The 17417-nt window shown below is 35.4% G+C and overlaps 3 protein-coding genes across 3 annotated transcripts; 2 read left to right on the forward strand and 1 right to left on the reverse strand.

Moving 5' to 3' along the window:
• Nucleotides 1-1149: 1149 nt before the first annotated feature.
• LOC109079560 (hepatocyte nuclear factor 3-gamma-like) lies at nt 1150-4672 on the forward strand. Its single transcript, XM_042738379.1, has 2 exons — nt 1150-1398; nt 3388-4672. Exons 1-2 carry the CDS (start codon nt 1339-1341, stop codon nt 4456-4458), a joined length of 1131 nt encoding a protein of 376 aa, XP_042594313.1. The 5' UTR covers nt 1150-1338; the 3' UTR covers nt 4459-4672.
• A 2827-nt stretch (nt 4673-7499) lies between these two features.
• Nucleotides 7500-13768, reverse strand: LOC109079559 (nucleolin). The gene is made up of 10 exons (XM_042738380.1): nt 13421-13768; nt 12773-12832; nt 11761-12388; nt 11461-11620; nt 10926-11396; nt 10662-10800; nt 9880-10485; nt 9584-9778; nt 9475-9509; nt 7500-8674 (listed from the first exon to the last, which is right to left on the reverse strand). Exons 6-10 carry the CDS (start codon nt 10733-10735, stop codon nt 8568-8570), a joined length of 1017 nt encoding a protein of 338 aa, XP_042594314.1. The 5' UTR covers nt 10736-10800; nt 10926-11396; nt 11461-11620; nt 11761-12388; nt 12773-12832; nt 13421-13768; the 3' UTR covers nt 7500-8567.
• Nucleotides 13769-14245: 477 nt separating this feature from the next.
• Nucleotides 14246-17324, forward strand: LOC109079561 (probable palmitoyltransferase ZDHHC24). The gene is made up of 4 exons (XM_042738381.1): nt 14246-14433; nt 14676-15070; nt 15186-15463; nt 16416-17324. Exons 2-4 carry the CDS (start codon nt 14766-14768, stop codon nt 16706-16708), a joined length of 876 nt encoding a protein of 291 aa, XP_042594315.1. The 5' UTR covers nt 14246-14433; nt 14676-14765; the 3' UTR covers nt 16709-17324.
• Nucleotides 17325-17417: the final 93 nt, after the last annotated feature.

Below are 17417 nucleotides of genomic sequence, written 5' to 3' on the forward strand. Positions count from 1 at the left end.
TAATTAATTGCCTTGTTTTTAAGGGCATTTCATCTAATGCAGGAGGCACTTAGCACTAGATAAACATTTCCTCCACATGGAGATGATGGCACAGCTGGAAATGTGAGGAATCCAGTGTTTTTTGTTGTTTTTGTTTTTTTAAAACTGTCTCCTCAACTGTGGAAGTTTTAAGTATGGTATGAATATTTTGGTCTCTCCTTTTTCAATATGAATACACAACTCATAAAGTCTGTTTTGTACGAGCAGGAGTGTTTCTTGAGGCCTCTGATTGGCTGAGCTCAACTGGAAGGCAGATGAGGGTGGTGCTTTTAAATGGCACACAGAGTAAATGTTTGCTTTCCATCAATAAAGATGACACCCAACACCCCCAATCCGCCAAACAGCTGTCTCCCACAATGGAGAGCACCAAGATGTGGAGTGAGAGAAAGTGAGGGGGGCGAGCTGTGACCACTGAAGGAGACACAATGCCAACCTTACAGACTGGAAAAAAGAAAGAGATGCACATCAATATATTTCTAGGTCAAGGGTCTTTATAATAGTATCAGTGTCAAAAATAGATTTTAAAATTATTGCCCTCTTAAATTTCAGGAGCTTTTACCTCTAAGAAGAGATTATTATTTTCTAATCATAGAAACATATTAGGTGTGATCATTTTATATCACATCACATTAATAGATGTATTTGAGAATTTGTATTAAGCATAAAAACAAATCTTATTCAGTTAATAATATATTTTTATCTATAGGCCTAGAATATAGGTATTTTGTTACTTTTGTCTTTTATTTTGCTGCTGATTGTTCTGTTTCCTCATATAATTCCACATATTAGTCTTTATCAAGGTATCAAGGATGATGAAAGATTTATCGAGGATGCAAGAAAGAAAGAATGAAACATTGTCATTTTACATTATCAAGAGATAGGCCTAATCTAACCATTGTTGTGTTATGGTGTAACCTTTCTTACTTAAAGTCGTTTGAGCACAGGTTGAACAATGTTTTGGGCTAGGTCTGTAACTGGCCATTTTGTGACAATAAAATTTGAGGTGATCTTTTTAAAGTGAATAAAGCAGTGCAGTAGTGTTCCGAGGGCAGGAGGTGGGCAGGACGCTGGTCAGAGGGCGGGAGATCAGCGCTTGCTCATATATTATGGGACTCAGTCTGTGAGGAGCAGCACACTTCAAACTTTCCTGACTGGACTCCTACAGCGGTTTACACACTGTGTTAGGTTTCCAAATGCTCTGTGATACTCATTAGGATTTAAATATCGTTTTACCTAATTAATTCACTCTGTCATTTTGCATTATTAACTGAATAAGTATTTAGTTGAATAACAGAAGATATGATTGAGGAAGTGAAACGGGAGAGAAGCGATCAATGGATGTCATATTACTCCGGCGAGGTATGTCCCTATTTGAGAAAATATTTTATTCAATGCAACTTTTTTTTTTTTTTTTTTGCTAACTCTCTAAATAAGCTGTTTAAATTATTAATATTTATATAATCGGCAAAACAATTTGAGTTACTAATATTTTTCTAATATTAGGAATACCTTTTCTTTCTTATTTTTTATTTTTTTAGAAAACATTTTTTTCCTATCAATGGCACGTTTATTCCATAACTGATGCAACAAATTTGTCTTTAGTTTAGGCAAAAATTAATCTTAAACTCATCAACCCTATAGCCTAACTTTTTTTTTTCTTAACTCTAACTCATTCAAACACAATTTTCAGCTCAAACACAACAGATCAGAACAAAAACTTTTACAATATTATAGTCTAGAAACAGGTGACTAGAACCCGTTTGACGCTTTTTATCTGTGACGCGGTCACGTTAAATGTATGGTTATGTGTTTGTGTGTGTGTGGTCTCGCGGCAGTTAATTGATTGACTCTGTGATTGTGTTGAATGTCTCACGCTTTGACACTCGTGTGTGACTCATACACTCGGCTCATAACCAGAGGGGCGTCTCGGAATCCGAAACACGAAAGCGGGGTTCCGACTTGAAAGCGCCGAATTATTACGAACGTTGTCCATCGGGGAAAAAAGAACAACTGAAAACAGCAGTCGCGCCCCAAATACCCCTCTGTCATGAGATAGAAAAAAGGCGGACGGTGAGTGACTTAAAAAGAGACAAAACAAGGGTGAGAAGAATGGCCGGATAATGGGGTTATCGGCTGGGTGGGTGGTCAGAATACATTTACATGGCGTTACCCAAGGCGCCAAGGTTTGGTTTGGTTTGGATCTAAGGGATAGACGGGGATTTATGGACGCCAACGTCAGCAGTACAAATCATCATCATCGTCAAGATTTTCATTTCGGTTATGGGCTACTAAACAGTTCCACAATAAATATACAGAATTTTACATACTAAACGAAAAGGTTTTAGGTTGACGCCTTAGCTTATAGACACACGATGTCGAATATTAATACGTTTAATATTATTATTAATGCACCAAATAATCCAAAAAGAATGTGAATTTGCACTATAAGACAGAACATTAAATTAAAATGTATCTTTTAAAAATTTGTTTATTTATTATATATATATATAGATATATATATATAGATATATATATATAGATATATATATTATTATTTATTATTATTATTATTTTATTTCTATTTTTTTTTTTTTTTTTTTACTAACTGTATAAAATTCGATTGCTGTTAATTATAAAATCAAAATAACGCACAACATTTGTGACCCTGGACCACAAAACCAGTCATAAGGGTAAATTTTTTTGAAAATGAGATTTTTACATCATCTGAAAGCTGAATAAATAAGCTTTCCATTGATTTTTGTTCAGATAGGACAATATTTGGTCAAGATACAACTATTTGAAAATCTGGAATCTGAGGGTGCAAAAAAAAAAAAAAGTACTGAGAAAATCGACTTTAAAGTTGTCCAAATGAAGTTCTTAGCAATACATATTACTAATCAAAAATTAAGTTTTGATATATTTACGGTAGGAAATTGACAAAATATCTTAATGGAACATGATGTTTACTTAATAATGATTTTTGGCATAAAAAAAATCACTTTTATCCAAAGCGACTTACAAATGAGGACAATGGAAGCAATCAAAATAACTGTTTTAATAGTTTTTGGTAAAAGAAACACCCATATATTAGTTACACATTCAACAACAACTGCATTTGACTGAATATTTTTAAATATATCAAATATTCGATAACAGCTTTTTAAAAAATGACAGCATTTTTAAAATATGAGCATTTTTTTTCACATTTGTAATTTTTTTTTAGACCAAGGCTTTGGTTTATTTCTGACTCTGGTCCTCACTTTACAATAATAATACAATTTTATATTTTATACATTTATATATATATTTTTTTCTTTCAAATCTTATGTTAATATCTAATATTTGTAGGTGTTCTATGGAGCAGACAACCTGCCGTTGGGCCCCAGAGGATATTCCCCCCAAGAGCATCACTACCAGAGTTACGGCCCACCGTGTGATTCAGCAGCTGCGGGAAACACCGGGAGACTCGTAAGCCCAGTGGGAATACTGCCTCCACCAAACCCCAAAGGATACACTGAGAGCAACTCCAGAGAACCTGAGTTTCCGGTGCTGAAATCAGTTTACAGACGGACCTTAAGCCACGCCAAGCCACCATATTCCTACATCTCTCTTATCTGCATGGCAATCCAGCAGTCGCCAGCCAAGAGACTGACTCTGAATGAGATCTACGACTGGATCCGCCAGCTCTTTCCGTATTACAGACAGAATCAACAACGATGGCAAAACTCCATCCGACATTCCCTGTCATTCAACGACTGCTTTGTGCGCGTACCGAGATCGCCAGACTCGCCAGGGAAAGGCTCATACTGGGCCCTGCACCCCGACTCCGGTAACATGTTTGAGAACGGCTGCTACATGCGCCGCCAGAAGCGCTTCAAGTGTCAAAAGGCGATGTCACCATCGAAAAATTTGGATGGGGAAGCTGTGAAATCGGAAGGAAAGAAAAAAAAGTTGAAGGTCAAGTCAGTCACCTCTTCTTGTAAATCGCCTGTACCTCCTCCAGTTGACACCACAACACAGCATTCAGGCATATTAGCAGTGTCCTATCCTGCAGCCAAAGCACCTTCTCCTTCCCATCTTCCTCAGCACCTTACTCCCTCACACACTTTATTTCCTACCAAGCCTCCAGAGATCTCAACACACTTGCCCTCTCTGAATGTCCCGTTCCCAACAATGCCCAGTCCCAGCCTGCAGTCTGTTCCACAAACTTCAATGGAAACCAGCTTGCATTGTGAACCAGCATCCCAACACCACATTTCTGTCCCACGACTTATGGACTTCCAGTACTGCGAGACTCCTGTGAACTACCCGGTTTACTGCCAGTCTAATTCCCATTCCAACTTCACCTCGTATGCTGGAGACTCTGTTTACTACCCTGGGTTTAGCGTGTGTTCTGCTCCTCTTCTGAGTTCCTCCTGATCAGCCTCAGCCTGATTCATTTCTGTTTAGATGCTTATAATTGCTGTATATATTAGCTGATGGACACCTCATAGCTGGAGAAGTATCTGTTATATGATACTGAAGGATTCTATGATTCTGTGTGAATGTGAATTCAATTGAATTGAAGGTGTTTGAAGATACATGTGAATGTGAATTCCTTGCTGTAAATCTCAAGTAAAATTTTGAACATTCTGAAAGGTGTTATTATTTGTATGTCTGGTGTGAGGTGCACGATTATAATCACACTTTCAGGCTTTCACATTATTTTACGGCTGTATTTTTAAAATTCCTCGAGAGTATTTGGGGAAGAATCAACTCAACAGAGGCATTGTCCTGCTCACACTGTAAAAGATAAACATAATTTCCTGTCCTGACTTTCCTCACACTAAGTTTTGTAGCCACCTTTAGAAACAAAAAAATAAAAAAATAATAATAATTATAGCATGCACAATTTGCATAAAATACAGCAGACCCTGAAAAATAAATTATATATATATAATATTACATATTTAGGGAACTAAAAAATTTATAAAAATAAACAAAAACAAAAAAAAAATATAATATATAAAAATTTGAAAAATCTAAAATATGAATAAATCATATATATATATATGTGTGTGTGTGTGTGTGTGTGTGTGTAGAAACATTATGCATATTTATTTATTAGTAAATGAGTTGGAAATAATACATATTTATGACGGGCAGAAAAAGAAAATAAATTATAAATAAAATTAGATGCGATACAATAATTAGATAATATGATATAATATAAATAAAATGATTTAAACTATATTACAAAAAAATAAATTACAATTAAAACAAAATAAATGTCACAAACATATCACAAAAAAATCAGAAAAATAAATTACAATTAAAATCATATTTATGATAAAATAATTAGATATTATAAATATTAATTTACTATACAAAATAAATGTCACAAACATATCTCTAAAAAGGCAGATAAACAAAAACAAATAATATTACATATTATAAATAATTAGATAATATAAAATGAATAATATGGGGGGATTATGCATATTAATTTACTAGTGAATGAGTTTGAAATAAAAATTAATGTGTATGGCGTTCAGATGTTTTTAATCAGGCAGAACAAATGCTAAATATATATTTTTTATTATATATGATAATATAATTAGATAATATAAAAATAAATTAACAAGAAATTGAAATAATAATTGAAATAAAAATGCATATTTATAACATGTGCAGGGCAATAAAACTGCACAAACCCATCAAACTACAGATTCACTGATGACATAGGATAGGTTAGTGGTTAGTGTCCAGACATGGCTTGGGATTTTGACTGTTTAGTGCAGTTGGTGTGGTGTCTCATGGGCTGAATGCTAGCAGTAGGAAGGTTGCGACCCCCTTCATCCCCTCCTAGCCTAACCTTTGATTCATGGGTAAGCAGGATTGTGTTTGAGTGTATGAGAACAATAGGAAGACACTGTCTTAATGGTGGACCTCCCCAAAGCAGTGTCTTCTCAACAATGGGACACAGGGACACCCACAGCGATCTGAGCAGAAGCCACAGACCCCTCAGTGTGTGTCCGAGATTCAGACAGAGGGTGAGACGTGAGGAGTTCATGAGCTTTCGGGACTATGATCTGTTCCTGCGCAGATTATTGTCTTATTTAGAAGTTGGTCCGTCGACAGATTCGGCTGTATGTTGATATGATGGATGACCGTGCCGAGTCTGGCTATGTGTGTATTCAGTTCTTAGCATTACAAGGGTGTGAATGTGGATTTGTAGGGTGTGAAGATGCTGTCTGCAGGTCATCAGTAGGCCAGCTGTGGACCCAGACTGTGAGGGGGGTTGGGGCAGGAGGAAATGATCTGCTGCCAGGTGACTGATGCAAAGTTTGTCAAATTTAGTATAGTTATTCTAATTATTAACATTTATCTGAAATGTATAAAGTGTTGAATTTATGGTTTCAAAAACATAATCTTTACATTAATTTACATTACATGTATAGCATTATGATTAAAAGAAGACTAGCATGTAGTATCTGCCAAAATCCATGTAATTCATTGAAATTATATGAATGTATAGCGTTCAAAAGTTTGGGGTTAGTAAGATTTTTCTCTCTTTTTTTTTTAAAGAAATGAATCCTTTTATTCAGCAAGAATACATTAAATTGATGGGTGACTGTAATTACATTTATAATATATAAATATATAATTTAAAAATATTAATTTATGAGTAAACAAGTTGGAAATAAAAATACATATTTATAACACTAACATCTTTTGACAGGCAGAAAAAAACTTATAGTAAATGAAATTAGATATGATAAAATAATTAGATAATATAAAATAAAAAAGAGCATATTTAAAGAACTAGAATGTTCAGAACAGGCAGAAAAAGAAAACAAAATAAATTATGAATAAAATTAATAATAATAATAATAATAATAATGAGATACAATACATATTAATTTACTAGTAAATGAGTTCAAAAATACTAAATAATATTAAAGTTAAATTGATGGGTGACGGTAAATAAATATATAAAAATTAATATAGAATAAATACATATATAAAAATTAATATAGATAGATAGATTTCTATTCATCAATAATCCTGAAAAAATGTATTTGGTTTCCACAAAAAAATTAACCAAATGTTTTCTTAAGCACATTTAAATTAAAATAAAAAACTGTTATTTTATTGTTGTTTATTGTACTAATATTTCACAATACTACTGTTACTATATTTTTATTCAAATAAATGCAGCCTTGGTGAGTATATGAGACTTCATTAAAACAAAACAAAAAAAAACATCTTACTGACTCCAAACCTTTGAACAGTAGTGTGCATTTATTAAAAAATCTTAAAGAAATAATGTCATATAATAATGTATAATTTCTAAATAAAAAAATAAAAAATGTAATTAAATTATGTGTATATTTAAGTATTTGTCATCATTAATTTTAAACTTCACACCATTTCTAATGACGTTTTTGTTTTGACTAGTAAATTTTAAATGCTCGTGTGTTGTGACAATTTTTAAAAGAACAAAATTCAGAGGTCATAAAAAATCTGCATGCGCAACAATTCTAAAATAACTATTAAATGCTGTTTAAAACAGTACAGCATGTCACTCTGCAGGACGTCACATCCAAAAAAGTATCAACGACCCAAACACAGAAGATAATATTTTATTTTAGAAGCATTTAATCAATGGCTGCTTAAAACATCCAATGGGGGTTTTGTTCCGCTTGTCAAAAAGCTGGCATGTGATTGGCTGGAGAGTGGAAGCTGCCCTGTTGGCATGGCAGCGGCCGAACAGACTAGGCCATGTTGTTTACACAGTGGCCAGCTTTTTATTGCCTGTCTGTGCCTGCACGTCTCCGTTAGTGTCCCTCCGTCTCCTTTCACAAGGGCTCGGGTAAATATGCCTGTTCAAATAGCCATCAGTCAGAGGCAGTGACAGGCCTGCACTCCTTCCCGCTTCCCCCGAACCCACACTCATCCCCCTCGCTTCAGGCCACGCTCCCTATCTAAATGAGAAAGCGTTCAAACTCTTGCTACATTTAAATTAATTCCAAAGAACTCAGGGCAAACACTTTGATTCCCTATAGGACACTGATTTAGATTAAAGAAACACTTTTCTGTTTTAGAAAAGTGATAGCATTCCAGCTATGTGCTTAGAATAAAATCTATAACTTGGCTTCTCTCGTTTAACGTCATCCACTATTCATCTCCTCTATTGTTCTCTCTTCATCTCTGGATCCACCTGTGTTTGCAGAGTGACAGTGGTGCGGTTCTTTCAGGACAGTCAGATAAGCTACCAGCAAATAACAAAAAAAGATGAGGGACACCCAGCATCTATTTATCCCTTTCTTTCCTCTTTCATCCCTTTGTAATGTGATTCCTCTATTCATTGCTCGGCCTTGTGGCTCTCTGGCCGGTCTGAAGCTGCTGTTTAGGGTGTGCACCTTGCTTATTTTCTGAAAGCATAGAGTTATTGCAGCTTCTGTCCAGCTTATTCATCCTTTATTGGTTTTCTCTTTCTGTTCAATTCTTTTTCTGTTTCCCATCTTTCTGTTCTAGTTTCTGGTTTAATCATAGAAGTGGTCAAACTCATCATCAGACTCCACTATCTCATTTGTGGCTGCAGGATGACTCTTCTGTGGTAGATTTTCCTCCTCTGAATCAGATGGTTGATCTGGATTAAAAAAAAAAAAAAAAAGATAATGCAAATAATAAAATTTCACTATAGCCACATTTGACTAATATAATGGTGGAAATTAGGATAATAAATAAAAAATAAAGCACATTACATTTTTTGTTGAAGGTTACTGAGTAGCTAGTCAGCCTGACAAGTACTCAATCTCAAAAACTATGAATAGAACAATGCAAGTAAAAAACATATGCCTCAGACTGCATTAAATATGAATTACATTTGACACTGTGTTGGGTCACCACTTAATGTCCGATTAAAATCCGGGTCCTGAAGCAAAAATGAGTTGAGAACTCTGAACTAGAGCACATTTTAGACATAAAATTCATCCATAAGCAGTCTTGCATACACAAAATAATGTCAAATTTAGTCTATACCACATTTTTAATGAATGGTGGCAACAAATGTTTGCTTCTGTGTTGTGACGTACATCTAAATGTAGTGGATTACTGAAAAAAAAAGTAAGGCTGGGATTTGGTTCTACATCACCAGGGAGAACTCAGTTATGGTATTATATTATATGATTAATAATATAACATCACAAAATAATTTTAAGTAAACATTACAAATCCAAATTACAATTACAAAATACAAATGAAAAATATGATTGCATTTGGAAAATGAAAATAATTTAAATGTTTTGCTGACTTTAACAAGCCCTGTGTTTTTAGTCTTTAAGTGTAGGTGATATAATGAAATTAATTGTACAATTTTGTAATAATAATAATAAAAATAATTGGAAAATACATATAAATAAATACAAAATGGTACAAAATTAAACATACCATTTGATTGCTCTGTCTCCTTCATATCATCCTCCCTGTTGGAATAAATAAAGGATAGAGTCCCATTGAGCAAAACATACAATATAGTACAGAATATAACTAAACTCACTGCTGTGTTTGGGAGTTGACAGGGTTGAGAAGACCTTCAATATCATCCTCATCATCCTCAGGGCATTTTGTATGATCATCAAAAGGGTCTCTTGACCAGGGGTATGATTTCTCAACCACAACCTCCTCATCTTCTTCTTCTTCATCATCTTCTACTTCTTGATTGTAAACCTCTTCCTCTTCAGACTCCTCGAGGCTTTGCAGAAAGTCAGTTATAGTCCAATGAGTAGACGATTCATTTTTAAAATAAGTGATGAATATTCAAGCAGTGTTATTTGCATAAATTTCAATATATACCTTTTGTGAATTTCTCTCTCATCTTCTACAGTTTCTTGAGTCTTTCTAGCCTCCTTTGTATTTTGAAAACTATTTTCTCTTTCCTCTTCCTCCGTTGTTTCTCCTCCATCTCCACTATCTGGAATGTCATCTGGAACAACGCCTTCCCTTTCTGGATCTTCTCTATCACTGGGTTCAGTCTCATCTCTCTTTCCCACCACTGTCTCACTCCCTTCTTCATCGCATCCCTGTGCTTCATCATCAAATTCTGCTTCCTCATCTCCATCTGTGCTTTCTTCATCCTCGTCTTCATCTTTAGCTTCTCTGTGACTTATTTTCTCCTCTGCCACAATGATGTCATGACTGTCATCATCTCCTTCATTAGAATCTTCTTCCTCTCTAACATTAAGTCCTTCAGATCCATCTTTCTTTCCAGAGCTGACACTACTCTGAGAAATTTCTTGGCTCTTGCTTTCTTCTTGTTCGTCTTCATCTTGCATCACTGCATCAACAGTCTTCTGCGATAACGGATTCTTTGCTGTTGCACTTATTAAATTGCTTTTGATGTTTTTGGTTGATTTTTGGCCCAAGTTATTATCTGAAGCATCTTGTGACACAGTGGAAGAGCTAAAACAGATAAATGTGGAAAGATGTTATAAAAAGATATGTTTTGACCCTGTTTCCAAATCTTAGGAAGATCTATCTCTAACATGTGGATGGCATTGCAAATGGAGAGAAAATTTATCATTTTTGTCTACATGGAGTAATAAAATTGTGAAAATTGTTCTGTTCATGTGGCATACCCGTGAGATTCATTCCTATTTTCTGTAGAATTTGATTTTGTCCCATCTGTTTTTTTCTTTCTCCGTTTTTGCATCCCAGAAACTTTAGAGGACACATTGCTACCTTCACTACTTTCTTCATGGTTGATTGATAGACGCACTGCAAGAATAAGCATACACAGTTTTTTAAGAACAGTTTGTTTACATTAGACTAATATCATGTAAGGTTTTTCCCACAGAGAAACAAATCAATGTAAAGTCACCGAATATCACAAAACAACTAACCTGGTCTACAGTCGAGCTCAGAAGACCGATCACTCTCTTTCCCTTTCCTCCTGTGTTTTGGTTTTGTTTGTCACCTTTTCCTTGTCTGGCTCACTGCATTGGATTCTTTCCTCACTGGGGTCTGGTACATCCATCATACCCCACGTCATGGGGTTCAGCACAGGAAGTCGTGGCTGGGAAGCAGCAGGAGGAGTGAAGTGAGCTGTAGGCATAAACTCTTGCCTTATACCAGCCCACAGATGGTCCATTGATGGTGGCTTTTGCTGGACTGGAGAATGTGACTGATGGACTAAATCGCCAGGTAAAGAATAGTAAGGTGGCAAGGGATTATTTAAGGTTTGATTGTTCTGAAGGTTTTTGTAATCCTTGCATTGTTTTGGGGGAGTCCGGAAATTGAAGGCTGTGAGCCAGTTAACCAAGTGGGTGGAATGTAAGGATCATGGTTGCATCTTTCAGGATTTTGCTTGATGTCTAAAAAAGAGGGACTTGTTAACAGTTTTCTTGATGGGGCATGAAAAATTGCTAAGCACATTACCTTTCACTTTCCGATGAGTGTTTAGCATGGTGTGTGAAGGCTGAGATGCGTCTGGAAAATTGGAGGACAGGTGGCCTCTAAAGTCAGACCTGTGTTCAGACTTGATACCTTCTTCCTTTTCCATCGTCTGAATATAGCTCTTTAAGTGCTGCTGTACCTGCTGGATAAAAACCAGACATTACAATCAATACAAGTGTCCTGTTTTCCATTCACTTTTCAGTAACATTTTCAGACATTCAGTTTTGTTCATGCTTGTCAAGGCTCCTTTAAGAAGACATCACTTTGCTTCGAAAAAAGCACCTTTGACCTTTCAGAAACTCTTATGTCTTTGAGTCTTTGTTGCCATCGTGGGAAGCTCTCTTCCAGATACTGTTCATACTGAACTTTTAAAGAGAAAATGTCTAGGTTAGTTTAGTTAAGCAACAACATGTACATGGAATGGCAAAACCTAATCTCTAAGTTTTAGAGGACAAATGCATGTCATATGATGGATCTGCTTATCAATGCATAATAATAGAAGGCACACTCTTAGAAAAAGCAATGTAGGGTGGAACTTTGATTTTGTCCTTCAGGAACTAATTAGATCATTGTATTGTTGTTGTTTTCTAATTACCAAAAAACAATTGTTTTTATTTCAGGGTGACTTATAATGTCAGATATAATGTCATTTATTTGACAGTTCTGCTCTTATAACTGACAAGCCTCGAAAAGTAAAAAAAATTTCTGACGATGCATGTATGGAAGGCAGGGAAGTTTTGTGTGTTAGCTGACCCGTATAGTGTTCATGGCTTCGGTGCGGGCCACCATGTCACTGAGCGTGTGTTGTGCTCTCTGAAAGTCCTGCAGCAGCTTTTGGTTCTTGATCTGAGCCCTGCGCTCCTGCTCACTGATCTCCAACCAGCGGCCCTGCAGCCAGGCTGCCCTGCTCCTATCACAACAAACACGTCATGAACTCATTCACTGAGAATCCTCTAAAATCAAGACGAATCCTCAAAAACAAAATACAATTATTCTGATAACCTGGAAAATTCAGTTTATTCTATATGATATAATTTATACTTTTATAATTTTTGTTTGATATTATTCGTTCCAAAATAAAATTATTAATATATATATATATATATATATATATATATATATATATATATATATATATATATTCATCTTTTGATTTATCCTCAAATTCTGAACTGAACAAATATTTTGATGTTACAATTCAGCACAATATAATATAAAAAAGTAAATTTATCCTCAAATTCTGAACTGAACAAATATGGATGTTAGGATGTTTAATGAATGTATGGTTTCTTACAGGCGATGATTTCGCTGCTGTGACTGAAGATCATTCTGGAGCTGCATTCTCCTCTGCTGACTGTAGTATTATCAGAGAGATCGAGATGACCATGAGTGATGTTTAACACACATACACAGACTACATAATGTCTTAAAAGAGCAGTTTAAATGGTTAAATTTGTTGTTATATATACTATTCACTATCATTGCATCTTTTTTACTAAACAATGAATGGCAGACTATCATTCTGTCTACACAACCTCGGCTACATCTTCTACAGGTAATGTTGTTTCTTTCCTATATGTTTCAAACAACACGAGGGTTAGTAAATAATGACAGAATAGTCAGTTCTTGGTGAATTATCACTAATATTTAGATTTAAAAAAAAAAAAAAATTACAGCCCTTGTAGACAGACAATAGCGCCCTCTCCTGGGTGTTAACGGTATGGGCGAACAGTAACACAATGAAATCAGAATTCACTGTACAATATCATGGCAATGTACACCACAACACTTCGACATCTCAAACTAAATTATACTAAATAGTAAACTTAAGTAAAATATTAACTGAGGAAAATAATTCCGACATATGTTTAAACAAACCTGGGACTGGGACGAAACGAATAAAATAAAGTGAAAAGTAACTGATCATCACACGAGCACTCACTTGTGCTGTAGATTCTCGTATGCCTTTCTTTGGTGATCGTCATGGCGCTCCTCCTCACCCTTTGTGAAGGAAGTCATGTTAAACTCGCTCTGACTGACAGTCTGCTCTCTCTACAGACAGCAGTGCGGATTATGAGATTAAGGATTATTCTTTACGAAAGGGGGTCAAAATGAAAGGGTGGTCAAAGGAAAATCGTGGTAGTCTGTATTTAAAGATTACGTATTAATACTAACCCCAAGGGTTTTCACGTTATTTTACAACCTTCGATTATTTCACAGTCAGATACCACTGCTATCCCATCGCCACATAAAGTGGATTATTCTTAAATCAGAATAAATTTCCTGAAATCTGTTCTTCAAACTAAATTTCCAACGTCACTTTTTTTTTTTTTTTTTTTTGAATAAACAACTGAAGACAATGCTTACATTAACTAAATAAAAAACTTCCTGGAATAAAACGTGTGACAACTAGCCCCTCTGTATTGCTTGCTTGTCAAGCACTCCAGTACTCAGAAGGACAAGACACTGAAATGCAAGATGCAATGTTGCGCATGATTTTGTCAGTGGAACTCTAAAAGCTCATATTTTTTTAAATAGTAAATAGAGTGTATTGTCCACCTCATATTTTATTTATTCACAAATGTGATTTCGATATTATACAATATTTGTCTTTTTAAAATGTATTTGAATAGTAGTCAGTTAGATACAGTGGCATTTTTAAGGTAAAAGGAAATGTATAATAATATATAAGACATTCATTCATTTATTCATTCATTCTCTCATTTGCAAGGTGTTTCTGTACAACCGTATATATCTGTGTGCAACCCCCTTATTTCCGTGTGGAACTATTGTTTGTGTCATTTGTGTTAGAGGGACTGTTTCAGGTGCAACACAGACCTGTCAGTGCCAAATGTTACTAGCCTACAGCACCAGCTCGTTGTTAAAGACAGCAGCCAGCAGGGTATCGTTTGTTCCGCATTTGTCGTCAGAAAGATTTTCTCAATGGAATGACAGGTCGGTATGAATTAATAAAAATAAATCGTCATAAGCCTTTTATAGTTACTATTCGATAGCTGCTGTCCGTGTGACTGGGACTTTCAAATGTAATCTGTCAGAGTTAGAAGTGTCCCATTCATTACTAGTTTCAGATCTTTCTATTTGTTGCAGCTTCTATAAATGTCGTGTAATGACACTTTTGAAAGGTTTTTAATGCTTTTCTCAACTGGCCATCTTTTTGTTTTGTTTTTCGTGTTCAGATTCGAGCAAACGTGAATCGGGTGGCTTTACAGGCAGGGAACCGGTTGAGCAGGTAGAGCCTCACGCAGCGGATGATTTAAAGCTGAAACATGGCGAGGTTCATGAGTAGACTATGGTGTAAGGTGGAGTCATCCGGTCGTCATCTGCCTATCTTTCTGAACGCCGTGCTGGTGTTCTCCATCACTGCCGAGGTCAGTTACCTGGTGCTGGTGGAGGCTCCCCTTGAGCCAGAACAGAAGAAGGCTGAGTGGTCCAGCATGTGGAAGGCCATGCATCTCTTCGCTCAGTACTTCATGTTGGGAAATATAACTTGGAATGCATCGTTGTTTGTCAAAACTAACCCAAGTATTCGCGGAGTGTTTCTCGGAGGGGATGCATTGGGTCAAGGGTGGAGGTAATTGGTTTGTTTTGATTGTACAGTGCTCTTAAATCTCTGTTTGAGCTTTTGTGCTATTCATGAATTCAAGAAGTGTTAGTAAACCGTTCTAATTTGATATTTTTTTTGACAGGTATTGTTACAACTGTGAGACACACACTCCTCCACGATGCTCACACTGCTATGACTGCAACGTGTGTGTACTGCGGCGTGATCACCACTGTGTGTTTTTTGGCCAGTGTGTCGGTTTCCGCAATTACCGGTATTTCCTGACCTGTCTGCTCTTCATGTGGGCAGGGCTGCTCTATGCAGTAGTCATGAATGCTGAGGTCTTCATCGTCATCCTGAAGGAGGGTGTAACGTTTCACAGCATCATGCTTTTGCTCGTGCCCTGGATAATGCTCGTCTCTGGTACGTATGAGATTTCTAATCAGTGTCTGCTCTGAGAAATGCGTAATGTCTTGAGAAATGAAATTTTCCTCCATCTTTTGAAATGAGAGTTGAGTGTGCTGTGGAAATAATACTGTAGATTTTCTTATTCAGAACTTTCAAAATACTCAAATTCTCAATAATAAGGATGGTCTGAAGCCAGTGTGAGAGAGTTTCAAGGGCTGGTGCTTTGTTGTCTTCATATATTTCATTTATTCATTTTTTTTATACTATATGTGTTGTGATGCCTTGCAAACCTAAATACTATCTTTAGTGTATTAAACAGAGTATAGTTGTTGAATTGTGCTGAGTCTAATATTCCAACATGGTAATATAATCTTGGCCAACGTTTTTGATATTGCTCCTTTATAAGCTTGCATAAACACATCTGCCTAATGAGTTAATGCAAACAACATAAATGAGGATATTTTAAAAATGCAAGAATGACTTTATAAACTTTGGAATTGGGAAAATATTATTTATTTATTTAGAAATAATTTAATATTTATATTCAGCAAGGATGCATTAAACTGATCAAAACAGTTAAGACATTTATAATGTAGCAAAACATTTCTATTTTAATATTATTCTATTTTCTAAATAAATACTTTTTGATCATCAGAGAATCTTAAGTATCATAATTTACACAAAAATATTAAACAGCACAACTGTTTTCAACATAGTAATGATAAATCTTTTTTAAGCTGCATATTAGAATGATTTCTGAAGGATCATGTGACATTGAAGACTGGAGTTATGACTAAAATTTATTATATGACCCCCAAAAAAATTGTCAAAATAAAGGTTGTGGAAAAATGGTAGTGAAAATTATGATTTTTGGAAAAAAATAAAATTATACTTAAATTTATTATATGACCCCCTTTTAAATTGTCAAACCTAATAACCATTAACATCTGTTTTTCTCCAATAACAGGACAGGTGACGGCACGAGCATTTGCCTTTGCATTCATTGCCGACACTTGTGTAGTGGGCTTCCTATTGGTTGCTGCGTTCCTCTTCTTTCATGTGGCTCTGATGCTGAGGGGACAGACCACACGTGAGTGGTACTCCACACGGCAGCCTTACAATCTGGGAGCACTGGTTAACATCAGGGAATGCTTGGGCAAGTACTGGTACATCTGCTGGCTCTGTCCTTTGATACCTTCCCCACTGCCTGGAGACGGCATAAACTTCAAAGTGACTGGTTCATTAGAGCCCATGAAGTAGGGTGTGCACTGATAGATATTTTCTCATTACAATTTGAATACATTGGCCCAGCTGATGCAGAATGGCACGTTGTTGAGCCTGAAGCAGCGGCTGGATGCTGTGCTCACACAAAACAATTAGCAGCTCTTACCAGCTATTTTTTATCTGAAGAGCCAGCAAGACATGCTGATTTCTGATTTCACTCTACAATTGTTTTTGCTCATCAGCAGTTTTAAAGTTTTTATTTGGTGTTAATTTGGTGTATGTAAAGTAAATATTTTATTATGCATTTTTTCTTACTTGTTCTATTGTGTAATATTTGCTTTTGTGAAGCAAACAATTTTTTTGCAAGGGGGAGTATTTTTTTCTGAGTGAATTGTTTACTTGCTCTTTTTTTCTTTTCTTTTTCTTTTTTTTTTACAGTCATTAATGTGCCAAATAATTCGTTCAAACAAATGTGAATGTGCTACATGCCAAGCTGTCATTTTCTTTTGTCCTCAGTTATAAAACACATTTGTTATTGTATGGAACTGAATATTGGTTATCTGAAGTCTTATGTTTAATTTGTTATTTTGAATCAGTACCTATGCATATGTTATCTTTCTTTAAAATAAATGGCATTTGATTTTATTTTTTATCTAATGCAGTGATATTCATTTTTAAATGTCTAAAAGGATTACCCAGAAATGAAAATTTGCTGAAAATTTACTCTCTTTCAGGCCATTCAATA

This window comes from Cyprinus carpio, chromosome B14 (genome assembly GCF_018340385.1).
Source record: "Cyprinus carpio isolate SPL01 chromosome B14, ASM1834038v1, whole genome shotgun sequence".
In the NCBI taxonomy this organism is placed as follows: domain Eukaryota; kingdom Metazoa; phylum Chordata; class Actinopteri; order Cypriniformes; family Cyprinidae; genus Cyprinus; species Cyprinus carpio.